Source organism: Ursus arctos, unplaced genomic scaffold (genome assembly GCF_023065955.2).
Source record: "Ursus arctos isolate Adak ecotype North America unplaced genomic scaffold, UrsArc2.0 scaffold_18, whole genome shotgun sequence".
NCBI classification, from domain to species: Eukaryota; Metazoa; Chordata; class Mammalia; order Carnivora; family Ursidae; genus Ursus; species Ursus arctos.
Genome location: NW_026622852.1, coordinates 59,883,451 through 59,901,752, shown reverse-complemented (window position 1 = coordinate 59,901,752; position 18,302 = coordinate 59,883,451). Strand labels below are relative to the sequence as shown.

Genomic DNA, 18,302 nt, shown 5'->3' with positions numbered 1-18,302 from the left:
CTTTAGGTGTCACTTACTCCGGGAGGGGTCATCCCCGGCCCATGCTGCCCTTGGAGTTGTGTGCCCCAAACCCCTGACAGCCTGGGATCCCGGGGGGGGGGGGGGAGGGCACAGCAGTTAAGTTACTGTTTCCGGCCACGCTGCACGACTTTGCTGGGGCTGCCGTAACAGGGTGGCACAGCCCACGCTGGCACTGTGGGGACTTAATGCCTCATACCCGGAGGCTGCAAGTCTGACATTGAGGCGCTGGTAGGGCTGGTTCCCCCTGAGCTAGGAGACAGCGTCTTCTCACTGTGTTCCCACAAAGTCATCCCTCTGTGTGTGTGTGTCCTCCTCCCCTCAGAGGGACACAGGCCAGACTGCATCAGGGCTCTCCCTCATTTTAATGCAATCATTTCTTCCAAGGCCTTGTTTCCAAATGCAGTCACGTTCTAAGGTCCTGGGTGTTAGGGCTGTGACATGTAAATTTGGGGACACACAGTTCATAACCATGGCTGTTACCCATAGCTGTCTGAGACCTCACACAGACCTTTTAGCCTTCCTGGTCATTGCCAGCTTTTAAAAAGTGAGTCCAGTCCCATTTAAAACTCCAGGTTCACCTTCTGCTGTCCCTCCGAGACCTCAGCAGTTTGGAAGGACGGGTCATGGGCATGGTCCTCCCCTGTTCTCCCCGGGCCTCAGGCAAAGCCTGCTCGCTGTCCCGCAGTATCGGTTCTCCCTGCTTCCTCAGATAGACAACCCCGGAATTTTAGCAGGGCACGCGGCTGCCCAGAACGCGGCGGTCTTCCTAGGTGCCTTCACACTGGATGTACCACGTGACTTAGTTGTGGCCAATGGAGGGTAGGCACAAGTGGTGAGTGAACTGTCCTCCTCCGAGTGACTGGAATGGAGACACCAGGGCTGGAGCTGACACGGCTGCCTGGGACCATGACGTGCATCCGGAACAGAGGCCATGACTGCAGGGGCCAGACGGAATGCAGGCTGGGTCCCTGACCACCCATCAGCCCCGGATCACCCACTTGGACTATTTCATGAAAGAAAACCCCAACCCCAGCTTGCTCAGGCCATGGTTGTCTTGGGCTTCCTGTCATTTTGCCTTCCCACTAAACGATTCCCTGGTGCACAGTAGGTGCTCAATATTCTCTGGAGTGACTGGCTAGGCCAAGAGGTGCAGGAGTTGAGCTGAGTCTGGAGCGGCGTGGCCCTGTGTCGTGTGCCTTTGGTGTGACGGGGAGGGCAACCTTATAGGATGATGGATCTGCCCAGCTTTTATGTGCTCTCTGCCTCTCCCTCTGTCGGGTGGGTGGGTGGTCATGCCCACTCAGGCGCTTTCCTTGCATGGGGACAGACCTCCAGTAAACCAGCTCTGGCCTCCCTCCACCCCTCATGTCCTCCTGCCCTGGAGCGAAGTGACTTCATCTGATAGGTGTGTTTGGAATGGTAGGCGGGTCGGCACGGCCACTTCTTGTGCCTTGTCTCTTGGGGGCCAGGCGCTAACTGGCTGCATACCTTCTGCTTTGCTCCTCCGTGGCTAGACTTGTGGAAGCAGACCCCACGCGGGAAGTCCTGTGGAACCGTCTGATTCTGGGGCTGTGTTAGGAACTGCCCCGCCAGGTCCTCCAGTGTCAGGTGCTAAGGTGACATTTGTCTTGCACCTTCTTACTGCTTTGACGTGCTTCCCAATTGTTTTAGGACTCAGTTGGGAAAAGACAAGACATTTATTTGTCTAGCAAGCCCTGCAGCAGCTGTCCCCTCTGACTGTGGGGATGCCAGGGCCAGACAGGGAGTGTCAGAGTGCCAGGGCATGGCAGAAGTCCCTTCCACCAAGTGCCCAGGGCCTCTCTGACCCTCTCCAGCTCTCGGTGTCCTCCATGTTTCTCACTGCCCTCTGGGAGGCCAACCACCGCAGGGACAGCCCCTTTGGTCTGACCTGGGCAGGAGCAAAGGTTTGCACAGGGTTGGCAGACCTGGCCATGCATGTGTGCAGGGGACCCCGTTGGGTCACCTTAGGGTGTGAGGAGGGCCGGTGTGAGGCAGGAGTGCAAGCCTGAGGAGAGGAGGCCCTGAGGGCTATGTTCTAGAAGTTTCTGGCCCCAGGTCTTCTGCGCCCCAGCTGGAGCTCTCCTAGCTGTGCCGATCTGTAGGAGGCAAAGGGAGACAGCTGGAACCACAGCTTCAGCTGCTCACCAGGCCTCTACCAAGAAGGACGCAGGCCTGACGTCAGTCAGCTTGGGGTCTGGCCACTCTTCTTGGGGTGCCCACACTCCCGATTCTGCACTCCCCCTGTCCTAGGGCCACCCAACCCCTCCTGTACAAGCGGCTCAGGTCGGTCTGGCCGTTGCATGCCACCCGCTCCCGCCCCTCCAGGATGGACAGGCCAGAGGGCAGAGGCCCTGTCCAGCCCACTCCCTGGGCCCCGGGCCTGTCTGCCCAAAACTCTGGCAGCGGGGCCTCAGGGTCTGCTTCCCGCTGCCCCCTGGCCTCTCACCTGTGTCCCTGTCTTTGGGGAGCTGCCCCGTCTCCAGGAAGAGCCAGAGGTTGCTGCATCTGTGCGACTCCACTCGGGTCACCCAGTAGCTGGCCACTGAGCCTGTGACTGGGGAGCGGGGGGAGGGGCCAAGGGGCTGTGGGCCTGGGCCTCTGCACTTCTCAGGGAAAGGGGACCTGGGCCCAGGCTTCTTCTGGGCAGATGGTGATGGTGGGCTTGGCAGGACTCCCACCGAGAACTGGGACCCCATCCCAGGAGGCAGAGATGCGTCAGACCACAGCCTCCCCACCCCTAGCAGGAACCCACCCCTGCTGAAGAGCCAGTATCACGTCTGGCCACTCGGGTGCATGTCAAAGGCCATAGGCACAGGCCCTGGAGTACCCACCCACGGCCACCAACACGTTCCACTGGAAGGGGTACGGAAACTTCCTCCGAACGAACATCTGCAGGCCGAAGGTTGCACCGGTGCCTGCCAAGAGCCAAGGTCCCCATCAGCCAGCCTATCCACCAGGCTGGCGGGGGAACCGCCTGGGCCCCGGCTGAGTGACCACAGCACCGGTCAGGCTCCCAGCATCTGAGGACGGGCGACCTGACGCCACCTGCTGGGCACTCAGGGTGAGACAGGAGGGGGGAGGTCTGTCCACACCCCAGGACGTCTGGACCCAGCCTACCTGTGACAAAGGTGAAAACGCCCTTCACGAAGGCCTTCGACTGGCACGCGGCATACTCCCCCAGTCCCTGGGATGAGGGAGGGGGTGTGGGCTCAGTTCCCCTCCCTCTTCTTTCATAGGCCCTTCTGTCCCTTCTTCGGGTATACTCTGGCCGTAAGGAAGGGGCCCACTCATCGTGAGGCCCTGGGGGCTTGGACACATCCCACTTGCCTCCATGTCCACCCAGGCTGCCCCGATCCCCATAACGGGAGGGTCCACCCCTCTCTGTCTCTCTTCCCCGAGGAGGGAAACCCCCCACCGAGCCCCCACCCTCCCCACTCAGGTCAGTTTCCGAGGTCCGGGGCCCGCGTCCCAGGCCGGCCTTCTCACCGGGTGCTTGGCGGCCACGGTGTCGTCCACCCGGGACAGGCCCAGGTTCACCATGGCTGGCAGGTCCCCGGCAGCAGGCGGGCGGAGCCTGCGCAGGACGGGCAGAGGGGCGGGTGCGAACAGGGGGCGGAGCCCGCGCAGGACGTGCGGAGGGGCGGGTGCGACCGGGGGCGGGTGCGACCGGGGGCGGGTGCGACCGGGGGCGGGTGCGACCGGGGGCGGAGCCCGCGTAGGACGTGCTTCTCCCTCTGCTCCCCCACTTGTGTTCCCTCTCTCTCACTCTCTCCCTCAAATAAATAAAATCTTAAAAAAAAAAAAAAGAGCCTCCAAGGGGAAGTGCTGGGTCTGAGCCATGCTGGGGGTACCAGCTCCAACCAGCCCCTGAGTCCCAGCCCTCCCTCCTCCTCTGGAGGCTCAGACCCCAGGCCAGGCCAGGCAGGCTTCTGGGCAAGGTGACAGGCCCCCACACCTATGCCCCTTGGTCTTCACGGCATGATGCTGGGAGGGGATGAGGCAGGGAAGCACACAGGGGCCCCTCACCCACCAGTGCCAGTGCCAGGGACGGTGGCTGCCGTCCTGAGCTTGGCTGCAGGGCGAGAGCAGGGAAGGTGCTCGTAGGAGCTTCGGTTCCCACCTCCTAGGCTCTTGTGTTTCCTGGGCTGGGGGAAGAGCCCACCCCTCCACAAAGCCTGCAGGAGATGAGTTCCTGGACCCTCACCCCTCCCCACCTCTTACCAGGAGCTGTGGAATGCCCAGAGTGTCCCTGCTTCCCTCTGAGAGGGGAGGAGGCGGCCTCGTCATGGCCATGGCCTCCCTGACCCCCGTAGGACCTCTTCCTCCAGCCAGGAGTGGGGAGCACCCTGCAGGGCCTCTGCCCCATTCGGTCCTCGGAGGTGTAGAGTGTTTGCGGGGCAGGACAAGACCGGGATGTGGTCCCAGATTTGGAGCTCACCTTCCCTGCTTCTTTTCACATCTCAGGCTGGACCAGCCCTGGCAGAGGGGGCCTGGCAGCCTGCCCCTGGTGCTTCTGGGGGAAAGTCTCTGAACCTGGGGTAGCCCTGATGGCACAGCTGCTTAGGAGGGCCAAGCTGGCCTTTGCTGGAGGCCACCTGACCCCGCAGTGCTGGGGCTGGGAAGCTGCTCCTTTGTGCACCTGATCTCCCCAAAGGGGCTGAGAGGGCTGGGCTCAGCGCTGAGCAGCAATGACATCAGCTCAGTGCCTGCCCACCCGCTGTGAAGAGCGGTGGGCCCCCCTCCCCGCCAGCCCAGGGCCAGGAGGTCTCTGATGGGGGGGGGGGGCTGCAGAAGGTATGGCAGGGGTGGGCCACCCTTCAGTGCCTTCTCTGTGCAGGGTGTGACAGCCATCCCTGCCCCTGGTGGGCCGTCTGTGCCCAAGGCCCTGGTGGGTGGGTCCGTCCATCCCTCCGGCCCTCCTGACCCCCGCTGGAATGGGGATGGGGGAGTGTGGAGGGCTTCACAGGTATGTTTTCTTCTGGGATGACGTCTGTGGCCTCTCGGTGGCACGACTTCTGTCCCTGAAAGCCGGGTCGCAGTGGGCGGCACGTTTCCTCTCTAAGAGCTTGTCTGTACAACTGTGTGCTCCACGTTTTTTTGTGCGTTCCCAGAGGCGGGCAGCCGTCCCCACCATTGACTCTAGAACCTTTCCATCACCCCAAAAGGAGTCCCCTTGAAACAGTCACAGGGAGCCCCCAGCTCTTGGCAGCCACTGATGTCCGTTCTGTCTGAGGACTTGCCCTTTCTGCACATTTCACATAAGTGGATTCTTCCGGAAGGTGGCCTTCGATGTGCCTCTCTCGCCCAGCCTGACGTCCTCAAGGTTCATCTGCGGCCTGGCATCGGTCAGCGCTCCTTCCTCCTTCCGCTGCACCGCATTCTGCCGTGGAGGGACGGCGCCGTGATTCCATTGCTGACACCAGTGTTGAGCTCGGCGACTCTGCCGTGGAATCCACCTGCCGTTTAAAGTGCTTTTCCGGTCCCTGGACCATCACACTCCCGGGCCCAGACGCCTCACCTGAGGCCTCCCCAGCTCAGGGCCTACCCGGTAGGGACCCCTCTCTCACCCATCCATGCAGGCTGCGGGGAGCCCCGCCAGCGGGGCCTCCTGTGTGCACCCGTGGGCACTGCCCTCCGGGGAGCTGGGGCCCTGGCAGCCGCCCCCGGTGCTGGACTCTGGGGGTGAGGGACAAGGCTCCGAGTGCCCGCTGCAGCCATGGACAAGGCAGGCGAGGCCATCCACGCAAACCCTGCCTCGGGCCGCAGACGTGGTGACATGGCGTAGAGGCCCCAGGTTTTAGCGGGGCCTCATTTATCCACAGCTCATTTATCCACAGCTATGAGCTGAGCACCTTCTGCACCCGGAGCTGGGGAATCAGAAGCCAACAGGCTGCCGACAGCTCCTGTTGTCACCGAGTTTATAGTGTGTGGAGCAGAGACAGTAAATAAACAGAAGAAGATGCGGATTAAGCTCCAAGCCTGGAAGGAAGAGACGGGGGTGAGGTGTAGACTGGGGTTTGAGAAGGGCTGCTTGGAGGAGGCAGAGGCCACAAGCTGCCCGGGGAACAGCAGGGTCCAGGCCCGTGCTGAAGGGCCACAGGGCCACAGGGCCACGGGGCTGGGTTTTATCCTCAGTGCCATGATGACGCTGGAGAATTTTAGGCTGGGGGCATCGGAATTATGCTCCTGAAGGTTTGCTCTGCCCACTGTGTGGCCGAGGACGGGGGAGCCAGCGGGTGGCTGGGCTGCACTGAAGACCCCGCGCGGGGACGTGCTGGTGGCGGGTGTGTCTTCCGTGCGTTGAGGGCCTGCCCGGCCCCTGGGAAGCCCCTCAGGGGGTCTGCAGCCTGCAGGTTGTCTGTCCCTTGGTCCTTGCTGAGCCCGGCAGTCCTACGGTTGGTGTGGGCGTCTGTCCAGCCCCCACACTTTCCTTGGAGTGGCGTGGGGGGGCACTCGGCACTCCTTTGGCCTTCCTGTCCTTCACCCCGAGAGGTGCGTTTGGAGAAGATTTTGTAGCTATTTGTCGCCTGTATACACGTGTTTTAAACACCGAGATCTAGGTCACACACAGCAGAACTCACTTTTTGCTGTCAGCTCTGCGAGTTTACCAACAGACGCAGACACGGGACCACCACAGTCCCTGCCCCGAAGGTGTCGGCGTGCCCCTCTGCCGGCCGCCATCGCTGCACCCGCACCCTGCCACCGCCACGCAGCTCCCTGTTGCTGGGGACTAGCCTATTCTGGAAGCTTCTAGAAAGGAATCCGCATCTGTAGTCTTCCGGAGAAGGCCTCCCTCACTCAGCAACGCATCCGGGGTTTGTCGAAGCGTGTTACCCGAGTGGGCGGTTCTCTCTTTCCACTCCGTCCTGCCATGGGGGGCCCCGTTCACCCCGCAGCCGCTGGAGACACTTGGCGGCTTCTGGGTTTTGGTGGTTGTGAATAAAGCCCTCCAAACACCCACGTGTAGGTGTTTGCCAAGGTTTTCATTTCTCTTGTGTCAACACCAAGGTCTGTGATTGTCAGATTGTCTGGGAAATGAGTGTGTCCCTCTCTGAGAATCCGCCACGCGGTTTCCAGAGCACGCGGCCGCGAGTACTGCCGGAGTATCTCGGAGCGGCTTCGCCTTGCGTGTCCCCTGACTCATGGACACATTTTCACGTGTTTATTTTCCATCTGGACGTCTTTGGTGAAGTGGCTTTTCCAATCTTTTGCCTGTTTTTTTTTTGTTTGTTTGTTTTGTTTTTAACTTGGGTTGCTTGTTTTTCTTATCATTGCATCTGGAGAGTTCTTTATAGATTCAGGATTTAAGTCCTTTATCAGATGTGTTTTCTGTAAATATTTTCAAGTCCCAGTGACTCTGGGGCCTGGCGGCAAGCTGGCGTCCCCTGAAACCCAGAGCAGGCAGCACTCAGAAGCGCCCGCTCCTCCCCTCCCTCCCTACTGGGGATGAACTCCTCCACTCCTGAGCACTGAGCAGCCTTCCCCCCCAGACTCTGGCCCCCATTAGAGCGTCAGGGTCGTGTGCCCTGAGGCCACCAGGCGGTCCTCCAATGGCGTCTCTGGTGCTCTGTCTGCGAACACAGGAGCAGTCACTTGGGAGGCCTTGCCAGGGAGCCCCCGCCAGCCCGTGGCTCCTCCCTGGCGACACTCAGGCCTGCAGGCTTATGTAACCATCGATAAGGTGGCTGGGACTTCTAATCCACCGTAAGTGGCAGCTCAGCTCCACCTCCAGACGGGCCTGCTGGAGGCCCAGTTGGTGGCTGTGTAAGGGGCGGTGGGGTCCAGAGTGAGGGGCACCCAGGCCTCTGATGTCCCCTCTGTTGCAGCTGGGCTGGCCAATGGAGACTCCACTCCTGTGTGCGCGGGGGCAAATGAGTGAGGACTTTGGGGGCCCAGACCCCGAGTAGGGTCCCGCTGGCTAGAGCACCCCCAAGTGCCCTGGGCCCCCAGCCCCAGCCAGCCTGGAGGTGGAAGGAGGCCAAGATGAGGTCTCTGCTTGTGCTCGGTGACTGGCTGGCAGATGGGGGGGGGCAGATCCTCAGACGGGATGGGGAGAGGGGAGAGGTGAGAGCCAGCCTCTCTGGAGCCCTCCAGGAAATGACCCCTGTGGCCGGTGGGGGACCTTGGGTGATTGTGCGGGACAATGGACAAAGGGGGCTGAGTTTCCAGAGCCAAGTACCTTCCGCTGTCCGGCTGCTCCTCGGCGGAGCCCGGCTGGCGGGCTGGGCTATAAAGTCTGACCTCCTGGGGTGCGGACTCAGGTGCCAGGGGCTGGAGGGCAGCATGGCAACGAAGTGCGTCCTGCTGGGCCCGGTCCTGGTGCTGCTCTGGGTGTCTGTGGCTTGGGCTGAGGTCCTGGTGCAGCCAGATTTTGATGCCAAGAAGGTACCAGCGGCCCCTGTGCTGTGCCGTGGGTGGGCGTGGGGGCTGAGACCCACGGGAAACGCCAGCACCATGGGATAACAGTGTGCCATCCGTGGACCCTTGGGCCCTCTCTCCATTTAATCCTGAAACAACCCTGTGGGGGTAATTACTGACCCATTTCACAGTTGGGGGAACTGAGGTCATGCGACCTGCCCAGGTAGGTGGCAGAACAGGGGCTCAGAGCAAGAGACGGGCACAGAGAACCCCCCGGCTGTGTGGTTCCAGACAAACCTGTGTGGCCATGTGTCTCTGTGGCCCTGGTCCCAGGGCAAAGCCGGCCACTGAGCTGCTTTGCAGTTCTCAGGCCTCTGGTACGTGGCCTCCATGGTCTCTGACTGCAAGGTCTTCCTGGGCAAGAAGGACCACCTGCTGATGTCCACCAGGTCCATCAAGGCCTTGGCGGGTGGCAATCTCAGTGTCCACATGGAGTTCCCTCGGTGAGTGTGGTGGGCTGGGGGCGGCGGTGGGCTGGGCCAGCAGCCGAGAGTGAGCCCTGGCTGTGCACCCCCAGGGCTGACGGCTGTCACCAGGTGGATGCCGAGTACCTGAGAGTGGGCTCTGAGGGCCACTTCAGAGTCCCAGGTAGGTCCTGCCCCACCTGCCTTCAGGGACCCCTGACACAGCTTCTCCATGGGGTGACACGGACTCTCCTACCTGGGACCACCCCCATCACCATCTCCTGCCGCTCCCCTCCTTCCCTCCACCTTCTGCCCTTCCCTTGAGCCCTGACGCAGAGGCCGGTGTGGGTGGGGGTCATGCCTGGGCCCTGCGCCCTTCCCCATGGCTGGCCCCCTCCCCTGCAGCCCTGGGCTACCTGGACGTGCGCATCGTGGACACGGACTACAGCTCCTTCGCCGTGGTCTATATCTACAAGGAGCTGGAGGGAGCGCTCAGCACGGTGGTGCAGCTCTACAGTGAGGCCCCAGCCGCCTGCCCTCCCTGCTCAGCCCCACTGCTCACTGCCCACCTGGCCCTCACCTCCCACCCGGGCCCCGCCCCACCTTCCCTGCCTCCCCCGGCCCCACCCCTCAGGACCTGCCTCCCCTCATCGATCACCCCCAACTTCAAGTCGAGGGGGACCAGGCAGGGGCGGCAGGACCCCGCAGCTCTTCGGAGGGGTAGGAGCCAGCTCGAGGGGCCTCTGAGGGCCGGGCACTAGGGCAGAGCCCATGCAGCTCTCTGGCCTCCTGCGGGTGGGGCCTCACTGCCTGGAGCCTACGTGGGGGCTCCCATCCTAGTTTGCTTTAATTTCTGAGGGCCTTGGCAGAGTGGGCCAGGGGCTCCCCAAGGTTGCAGAGGTTGGGGTGAGGGCTGGAAACTCGTTTTGGGAGCCTTAGGCGTGTGGGGCCCAGGGGACATGGCCCTGGGGAAGAGCCAGGCCATCCCAGTCTCCCAGACACCCTGTGTGAATTAGGAAAGGACACCTCTCTGGGTGGCTTCCAGTCCCCATGATTCCCCAGCCAGGCAGGCACTTTTGTGCAGTGCACAACCTGCCCAATCTTGGGTGGTAGACCTGCTGTCAACTCTCAAGGAAGAGCACTGAGGCAAGGAGACCTCCGTCCCCCCACCTCTGTGAGCCCCAGGATACCTCTGCCCCCCACCTCTGTGAGCCCCAGGAGACCTCCGACCCCCTCCCCTCACCTCTGTGAGCCCCAGGATACCTCTGCCCCCCACCTCTGTGAGCCCCAGGAGACCTCCGACCCCCTCTCCTCACCTCTGTGAGCCCCAGGAGACCTCCACCCCCTCCCCTCACCTCTGTGAGCCCCAGGAGACCTCCGCCCCCCCACCCGTGAGCCCCAGGAGACCTCCGCCCCCCCTCCCCTCCACCTCTGTGAGCCCCAGGAGACCTCCACCCCCTCACCTCTGTGAGCCCCAGGAGACCTCCGCCCCCTCACCTCTGTGAGCCCCAGGAGACCTCCGGCCCCCCACCTCTGTGAGCCCCAGGAGACCTCCGACCCCCTCCTCTCACCTCTGTGAGCCCCAGGAGACCTCTGCCCCCCCACCCCTGTGAGCCCCAGGAGACCTCCGCCCCCCCACCTCTGTAAGCCCCAGGAGACCCCCACCCCTCACCTCTGTGAGCTCCAGGAGACCTCTGAACCCTCCTCTCACCTCTGTGAGCCCCAGGAGACCTCCGACCCCCTCCCCTCACCCCTGTGAGCCCCAGGAGACCTCCGCCCCCCCCACCCGTGAGCCCCAGGAGACCTCGCCCCCCCTCCCCTCACCTCTGTGAGACCCAGAGCTCACAGGGGCCCTGCTCTGCCCCAGGCCGGACGCAGGAAGCAAGTCCCCAGGCTGTGAAGACCTTCCGGGACTTCTACCCCACCGTGGGGCTCCCGGATGACATGATGGTCATGCTGCCCCCATCAGGTACATGGGCCTCTTGCCAGCTCCCCGGAGCGAGCCAGCCGTGGTGGCGTCCGTTGTTGGGGGCGGGGGTTGGCAGGCCCTCAAGCCGCTGCTGCCCACAGCCCCCTCCTTCCCCCCATGCACACTAAGGAAGAGGTTTAGGCAGCCAGGAAGGGAGAGTCTTTCGGTGGGTGGGCTGTGTGGGGCCCAAGGCACCCCGGGTTCGGGCTGTAGGAAGGCGTGGGCAGTCCCGGCCAGCTCAGCCTCTTGCGGACTGTCTTCCTTCTCACAGATGCGTGCTCTTCTGGGGGCAAGGAGGCTCCCTGACGCCTCTGGAGAACCACCTTGGCCTTCCCAGGTAGGAGGGAGGCAGGGTGACTCCCCTGTCCTGTTCCCCGGGGCTTGTGTGGGCAGGCCCTGGCCGCCTCTCTGTCTGCTGGGCACCCTGCCTCCCACTCCCCACACCCCCCCACCCCGCTGCCTGGCCATCCACTCATGATTCAGGCCTCAGATTACACATTACCTCTTCCAGGAAGCCTTCTCTGATTTCCTAGGGCTGTCTTAACAAATTACCACACACGACAGATGTTCACGCTCCACCGTTCTGGGGGCGGGAGACCCAGAGTCAAGGAGTGGGCCGGGCTGGTTCCTTCTGGAGGCTCCAGGGCAGAGCTTCTGCTGGTGCTGGTGGTCCTCGCGTCCCCTTGGCTTGTAGACACATCCCTGCTGTCTCTGCCTCGGTTGTCCCATGGCCGGCCTCCCTCCGTGTCTGGGTTCAGATGTCCCTCTTCTTACGAGGACACCAGTCACGGGTGCCGGGCCCACCCCCAGCCCACAGAGGCCTCGTGTCCATCCTTAACTGATCACATCCGCGAAGACTCTGTCTCCACGTAAGGTCCCGTTCTGAGGACCTGGCTGGACGTGAATTTGGGAGATGCCATCAGCCCACTACGCTGTGTGTCCCGCAGCCTCTGGCTCAAGCCTGGGGTGCTGGGCCTTGGAATTGTCTGGAAACTCGGTCTCCCCCAGAGGGTCCCATGAGGTGGGAACTGCCATCTTGCATGTCACTGCTGTCGCCGGGCTGGGTCCCTGGGAGCCCTTGGGACATGGAAGCAGGGGGACTCTTGGGGTCACCGGCCCCCCCAAGTAGACGCCAGGAGACTGCCTGGCCCCTTACTGAGTGAATAGTTTGGGAACCCACATAAAACAATAAATAACAGAAGTGACATGCCAGTCACATGGTGTCAGCGGCAGCCCTGTGGCCCCTCCTGGCGGGCCTGAGTGTCTGCGTGGTGGGGCTCCTTCCTCACCCTGCAGGGATCGTGCCCAGCACCCCTCCCGGCATTCTGCTCTCCCGGCCATGCTGGCTATTCACCCCATGGGGCGTTGGGGCTGTTTTCACTTCTCGCGGGTCTAGAAGATGCTGCCAGCCTCCTGGCCTGTCTGCACCCCACAGACGGTTGTCTTAGGTGGGAGGAGAGTAGGTAGGGACATGCCAGGTTGCTCTCTGGAAGGCTTTACCTTCGGAGAGTACGAGCCCCAGCTTCTTCCTGTGTGCCCCACCCCAGTGTTCGGTGTGCAGCGCCCCACGTGGACCCCCTCTCAGGTGCTGAGTCTGGGGGTGTTGTGGGTTAGTGGCCCTTCTGGGGCTTTCTTGCCACACTGGCCAGCGAGCGAGGGAGGCACAGGGAAGTGCGTCGGGCTCCCCAGGCCCCTGGAAGGGCAGCACCATACCGTGGCTGGCCCCGGGCCGCAGCGGTGGGCTTCCACATCTGTGGACGTTTTCACAGCAGAGTGAGGTTGCACTGGCCTTGCGGGCCATGTGTGCCTGGGGGGCACCCTGCCGTGGGTGGGGTCAGCCAGAGGCTCCGAGGAGTGCTTGCTGAGTGAGTGGGGGCAGGAAGTGACTGTGCCTTTCCTGTCTGTGCAGGCTGAGCTGGAGCTGCCAACCTTGTCGTCCCAAGTTGTCCGGATCCACCGTGCTCCTGGGTCACCCCCCTCCCCATCCCTGGGCCTCACTCCTCCACTCAATAAATATGTTCTGCAGCCTAGAATATAGACTCTTTGCAGAGGCCCTTGGGGAGGGCACCGTGAGCCCTGTCTTGATCCAGGGCTCCTGGGGAAACCGAGGCGGGGAAGTGGGCATGCAGGAGACACTGACGGCTGGGCACCTCCTGGCTTGAGGGGACAGGAGGCACACGCGTCAAAGGACCGGATATGGGCTGGGGCAGGAATGTAGTGGGGGTCCTGCTTCATTGCTCATGGGTGCCCTGCAGCCTTCGCAGGGCTGGAGCCGGAGGCAATCAGCCAGATTAGATGAGGGGCGTCTGTCCTCGTCCTACTCCTGGTCACCCAGAGACAGCGTTCCCCACGCTTCCTGTCCTCCCTCTCCTGCCTGGCCAAGCACATCCCTGGGCAGCAGGGGGCTTCTCTCATCAGCCCGGGCTGGGACAGCCTGGGGCTCAGATCAGCCAGTCCTCAGCCTCCTTGGGGCGGCCCCGCTGCTCCTGCTGTGTGGTGGCCGCCTCGGTCTCCGGTGGGCTGGCCAGCTCCGGGCCTCCCTGTCCTGGCTTAACCTTTCCACACCTGCCTGACCCTAAACTGACAGCCTTTGTGGGAGGGCAGTGCAGCACCCAGGATCCGAGGTGGCCAGTCCCCCTGGTGGGTGGGAGCTCCCCTTTAGTCGCCCCAGCCTGGAGCCATTCCCGCGTGGGCTTTTCTGGCCCTGAAGCTGGGGAGGTCGCCTCTTACCGGTCAAGAATCAGGGGTGCTGATCCAGGCAGGAGTTGCTCTGGGCACCCTCGGACCCCTCCTGGCCACGTGGCAACTGTCCCCCTGTTTTGTGGCCATTACAGATGGGAAACCAAGGCACACAGCTTGCCCTGAGCCACAGAGCTGGCCGGGCCAGGGCTGCTGTCCCCAAAGCCTGGCTCCACTTGCCAATCTACTGTTGGGGGGGGGGCGGCTGTACTGTTGGGGGGGCCCAGCTGGGGAAGAGCCGGCTCTGGCATCCCACCACCCTGGCTCGTGTCCTGGCTGTGTTCGTCAACTGGGTGGGTCAGCAAGACAGGGCCTCTCTCAGGCCGGCCGTCTGGGCGGTGGGTCGTACCTGGCTGTGCGTGAAGCCTGAGTGAGTCCAGGGGAGGATGGGCAGGGGGCCTGGCCTGGGGGCGGGACTGGGTATTGTCATCATGGAGGAGGACAAGGGCCACAGGAAGGTGGCTCCCCGGTGTGTGCAGAGGTCCCTGAGATGTGGCCCCTCACCTCCGTCTCCCACGGGCCTCTGTGCCTCTCCCATGCAGCTCCCAAGCTTCGCTTCCCCCGAGGGGCCCTCCCCAGGGAGAGGAGACCCCTCATTCCTTTGCCCCGTCAGCTCGGGGCTGCCTCAGCCAGACCCTCGGAGCCTTTCCTCACCGGTCCCAAGACTGATCAGAACGAGCCTGAAAACCGCCGTGTGCCCTGCAAGCGAGGAAGGAGCTCTCCCCCCGGGGGCCTGGGGGCGGCATACCCGTCTGTCCGCTCCTACGGGCCTGCAGCGGTGGTTCCCAGCCGCCCCATGGTGGCGGAGGCCTCCTCCTTCTCCTCCTCCTCTCAGGACCCCAGGCGGCCCCACTGCAGTGTCCACTGTTGTCGCAGGCCAGGAGGGTGGTGGGGCCACTGTGTTAGTGCAGGCTGACCCCACCCCAGGGCTGTGGGTGTCCCTGGATCTGCTCAGCGCCCTGCAGAAAGCCATCTCTGCGCGGGCTCGGCCACGTGTGCCGCTGACGACCTCAGGTCCTTGCGCAATGCTCCTCCATATAAGCCCGGGTGCTGGGGGAGCAGAGGCACCGTGAGCAGCCATGGAGGCCGGGCTGCTAGGTGCCATCCTGGGCGTCGTCCTAGTGCCCGTGGACACAGCCATACAGGACCTGGATCTGCAGAAGGTGGCTTTTCTGTCTTATGCGGGGAGGTCGGGGCAGGGAGGGGCCTGAGTGTCCAGCTTCTCCAGCCACCCCCACCCCGTCCCTCCAACCCCCAGCCGATGCCAGAGCAGCGACCTCAGGGGCCCCAGGACCCAGCTAGGGCAGCCCGGACAGTGCAGGTGGCTGAGGGTCTGAGCCTAGCCTGGCCGGTCACCCCTGTCCTTGAGAGGGAGCATGAGAGCAAGCACCCAGGGACCAGCAGGGCCGGAGCCCTCGCTGAGGGTTTCCTGTGGGCAGGCCGGCTGGGCCTCCACGGCCTCCGGGGACCGGAGCTCAGCGCGGCCACCTCCTGCTCCTGGATCAGTGGGGTCCGTCCCCCGGGAGCTCCAGTAGCAACAGGCCAAGCACCTGGGAGCAGCCCTGCTGTGCCGGCTCTGTGACACCACACGGTGTGGCGACGAGAGGACGCTTTCCCAGCGTGGGGAGCTTGCCCGGGGCTTTGCCCGCGCTCCTTCGCAGGTCTGGGCTGGCAGCCGGGCCGGGAGCATGTCAGAAGGGTCAGGGTTGACACGTACTGGGGGCATGTATTCTTTCCTCTTGCAAAATGATCAGTTTCCAGGTTTCAGATGGAAGTTCTGGGCTCTGGGTGGATTTCTGAAGGCAGGAGCCCCCCAGCTCCCAGGGTGGTGGTGAAGCTGTGCCCTCCCGTGGGTGACGGGGGCTGCTGGCTGCTGGCTCCTCTCTCTCGGGCTCCAACCACCGCTGCCCCTCGCATCCTGGCCCCAAGGACGGCTCACTGCGTCTGATGGGCTGAAGGGGCTCCTCAGAAGGATGATGACCACTGCTTTGCCACAAAGACTTGCTGACCTGTCAGAGACCACCAGTGTCCTATTCAGGGGCTCCCAGGGGGTCTGCCACCTCGGACATGGCTCCGGCTTCTCTCTCCAGATTGCAGGATTCTGGCGGGAAGTTGGTGTGGCCTCCAGCCAAAACTTGGCACTGAAGACCCCAAAGAGGCTGGAAGCCTTGTTCCTGACCTTGAGTGGACATGAGCTGATCGTGAAGGCTGCATATAACAGGTGAGGGTCCCTGGGGGCCCCTGGGAGCCCCAGTAGGAACAGGCAAGTGAGGCCGAGTGCCTGGGAGCCCGGCTACGCCAGCTGCTGCCGTGGGGTCTGGACAGTATCAATCTTCCCTGTGTCCCAAACCCAAGACCTTGACCCCCATCCCTGACATCAGACCCTCCAGCCTCCTGGATCTGCCCCTAGAACTTCATCTTCTCCCAGAAATAAGCATAGAGTTTTGATAAAGCCCCATTAAGTTGTAAGAAAAAAAAGTGGGCACGGGGCTCTCTGGATGCCCCCGTTCTGCACCTCCACCATCCTAATCCTGGCCAGGCTCTCCTGGGTACAGACACACTGCTGGGGCCCTTTCTGAGGACACCTTCCCCTCTCTGCATCGCTTGGGATGTGCCCGGCAGAAGGAATGCAGGCTGGCATTTCCCTGGCGAGCACTTTGCTGCTTTTCAGCTCAGGAAGTTGTGAGACAGAAAAAATGGTGGGCTCAGAAATAGACGTTTCGGGGACATTCATTTTTCCTGGTAAGAACCCTTGCCCTGTTGCTACAGTTACAATCCCCTGTCCCTGCAGACCAGCTACACTTGGCCTTGGTATTTTTACCGTGCTGTTCCCCATGCTGTTCCCTGCAGTCCTGCTCATGCCCCAGAGGCTCCCATTCTCTTAACACAAAGTGGGTCATCCTTCCAGGGCTGCTCTACCTGTCTCCCCCTTGCCTCACATGATGGGAGGGTCTGGGTGCTGGGTGGGGAGAGGATGGAGTCAGACCCTGCACCCCACCTCCAAGGTCTGCCAAGCCGAGCGGCACCCGTCGGCCCTCGTGCAGTCTCCCCCCCCACCCCCCGCTCCCAGGCCACAGGGAGGTCCACGTGATAGACACGGACTACGAGCAGTACGCCATTTTGAGGCTGTCCCTCCACTGGCAAGGCAAGGACTTCCATGTGCTCAAATACTTCAGTAAGCGCACCCTGGGATGGGGGGCTGGGCCTGCTGGTGCCCTCCTGGGGATGGCCCAGCCCAGCCCAGCCCCCCTGCGTCCCCCACAGCGCGGAGCCTGGAGGACGAGTATGGACCAGGCTTCTGGAGATTCCGCGAGTTGACGGCAGACATAGGGCTTTACCTGGTGGCCCGGCATGGTGAGCCCCGGGCCTTCTGGGTGGGTGCTGGGCCCGGGACCCCGAGGGTGGGAAGGGGCCCTTCCTGCATCACCTGACGCCGCCCCTGTCCCACAGGGAGGTGCGCCAAGCTCCTGAAAGAGGTGAGCTTTGACCCGGGCCGCGCTGAGCCCCCCAAGCTGAGTCTCGCGACCTGACGGGCCCTGAATCACTCTGGATCCGGGGGCCTCCAGGGTGCAGACACCAGGCTGCCAGAGGGGGACCCCGGAGGCTGGGGGCTCCAGGACAGGGCCGGGAGAGGGAAGGGAGGAGGGTGGGCCCTCGTTCCGCCTTTCCAGCCAGCAGGGCACTCACATCCCGCCTGGGTGGGGACACGGGCCCTGTGGGCACCATGTCGGGTTCCCCGTGTCCCACAGGCTAGCCCATCCCCCACAGGATCCCCTCTGTCTCTGCACAGCCCCGAGAGGTGGGAACTATGACCCTGCCTTGCAGGTAGAGAAACTGAGACCCGCGGAGGCTTTTTGCTCACGGTCATGCAGCTAGGACACGGGCCCCACCCGTGGCCCTAACCGCTGCCCTGAGGGGCCTCTGGGGCCAGGCAGTGCCCTGAGGCCCTGCCCTTCTGTGTCTCAGGAGCTGATCTAGAGGACCCCTGTGCTGAGGCCGGGATGCTCTGAGCCCCCCGCTCCTGGCCCCCGGGGGCTGCTTGCACCCGCTCCAAATAAACCCCATTACCAAACCCTCTGCCCCGAGTGTCTTTCTTGGCGGAGCGGGGCCTGAGGGTGATGGAGGGGCTGTAGGCTGTGTTCTCCATGACTGCCCTAACGGTGACAGCAAAGTCACAGTCTCTGGTGTCTGTGTGTGCTGTGACCAGCGCTGGACCTTTGCCCAGAGAGGGCTGAGCCGGGGTGGGGGGCCACTGGCCAGGCTGGCTTCCAGTCTGTTCTGTATTTCCTTCCCTGTGGGGCCCGGGGACCGCACAGCTCAGATGCAGGATGACAGCTCCCTGCCCTCTCCCTCCTTCCCACCCCGAGGGTCATACCCAGCCCTGCCCTGCTCAGAGCCCACAGGTCTGGCTGCCCAGGTGCGTGGGCCCCACAGTCATCCTCACGGCTACCGTCCTGCTCCCCGAGAGCCTGAGTGGCCCCAGGTTCGGTGCCCAAGAGCAGAGCTGCAGGTTAGATCTCTTCGATGAGAGGGGACCATGCTGTACTTCTGCCTACATTCTTCCATGGCTCCCTGCTGCCCCAAAGTCAAATCCCATAGGCATTGTGGCCAGGGCCCTCCAGCATGGCTGGTCTTCTGTCCCCCTGCTGACTTCCTCCCACCCCTGCACGGTTGGCCCAGCCTTTTCAGGGTCTGGGTCCCCATCATGAACTCTGTCACCCCGTCATCTG

General features: G+C 63.0%; 3 protein-coding genes across 5 annotated transcripts; 2 read left to right on the top strand and 1 right to left on the bottom strand.

The window, feature by feature from the left end:
- Positions 1-364: 364 nt before the first annotated feature.
- TMEM141 (transmembrane protein 141) lies at positions 365-3,634 on the bottom strand. 3 transcript variants are annotated; one of them, XR_007190951.2, is made up of 6 exons: positions 3,529-3,634; positions 3,160-3,226; positions 2,874-2,957; positions 2,489-2,596; positions 1,510-2,138; positions 365-956 (listed from the first exon to the last, which is right to left on the bottom strand). XR_007190951.2 is itself a non-coding variant. In XM_026490168.4 (5 exons), the coding sequence occupies exons 1-5, from the start codon at positions 3,580-3,582 to the stop codon at positions 2,125-2,127; spliced, it is 327 nt and encodes a 108-aa protein (XP_026345953.1). In that variant the 5' UTR covers positions 3,583-3,634; the 3' UTR covers positions 365-2,124. The 3 variants fall into 3 exon arrangements, 2 of the variants coding, with proteins under 2 accessions (XP_026345953.1, XP_057169836.1); XM_026490168.4 differs by having other exon boundaries at positions 365-2,138; XM_057313853.1 differs by lacking the exons at positions 2,489-2,596; positions 3,160-3,226 and having other exon boundaries at positions 365-2,138.
- Positions 3,635-8,325: 4,691 nt separating this feature from the next.
- LCN15 (lipocalin 15) lies at positions 8,326-14,488 on the top strand. The gene is made up of 6 exons (XM_044380694.1): positions 8,326-8,427; positions 8,764-8,903; positions 8,978-9,048; positions 9,270-9,380; positions 10,732-10,833; positions 14,115-14,488. The coding sequence occupies exons 1-6, from the start codon at positions 8,326-8,328 to the stop codon at positions 14,486-14,488; spliced, it is 900 nt and encodes a 299-aa protein (XP_044236629.1).
- A 163-nt stretch (positions 14,489-14,651) lies between these two features.
- Positions 14,652-17,102, top strand: LCN8 (lipocalin 8). Its single transcript, XM_048223025.1, has 6 exons — positions 14,652-14,735; positions 15,663-15,793; positions 16,244-16,314; positions 16,643-16,747; positions 16,837-16,926; positions 17,023-17,102. Exons 1-6 carry the CDS (start codon positions 14,652-14,654, stop codon positions 17,100-17,102), a joined length of 561 nt encoding a protein of 186 aa, XP_048078982.1.
- The last annotated feature ends 1,200 nt before the right edge of the window (positions 17,103-18,302 follow it).

What these genes read in the sequence shown, in the direction of transcription:
- TMEM141 (XM_026490168.4), bottom strand. Translation starts at nt 3,582, where the DNA reads ATGGTGAACCTGGGCCTGTCCCGGGTGGACGACACCGTGGCCGCCAAG. An exon ending in CCGTGGCCGCCAAGCACCCG is followed by an intron (nt 3,227 to 3,528) that starts GTGAGAAGGCCG and finishes CCCTCATCCCAG; the next exon opens with GGACTGGGGGAGTATGCCGC. An exon ending in CGTTTTCACCTTTGTCACAG is followed by an intron (nt 2,958 to 3,159) that starts GTAGGCTGGGTC and finishes GGCTCTTGGCAG; the next exon opens with GCACCGGTGCAACCTTCGGC.
- LCN15 (XM_044380694.1), top strand. Translation starts at nt 8,326, where the DNA reads ATGGCAACGAAGTGCGTCCTGCTGGGCCCGGTCCTGGTGCTGCTCTGG. An exon ending in CAGATTTTGATGCCAAGAAG is followed by an intron (nt 8,428 to 8,763) that starts GTACCAGCGGCC and finishes GCTGCTTTGCAG; the next exon opens with TTCTCAGGCCTCTGGTACGT. An exon ending in CACGGTGGTGCAGCTCTACA is followed by an intron (nt 9,381 to 10,731) that starts GTGAGGCCCCAG and finishes GCTCTGCCCCAG; the next exon opens with GCCGGACGCAGGAAGCAAGT.
- LCN8 (XM_048223025.1), top strand. Translation starts at nt 14,652, where the DNA reads ATGGAGGCCGGGCTGCTAGGTGCCATCCTGGGCGTCGTCCTAGTGCCC. An exon ending in CCATGTGCTCAAATACTTCA is followed by an intron (nt 16,748 to 16,836) that starts GTAAGCGCACCC and finishes CGTCCCCCACAG; the next exon opens with CGCGGAGCCTGGAGGACGAG. An exon ending in TTACCTGGTGGCCCGGCATG is followed by an intron (nt 16,927 to 17,022) that starts GTGAGCCCCGGG and finishes CCTGTCCCACAG; the next exon opens with GGAGGTGCGCCAAGCTCCTG.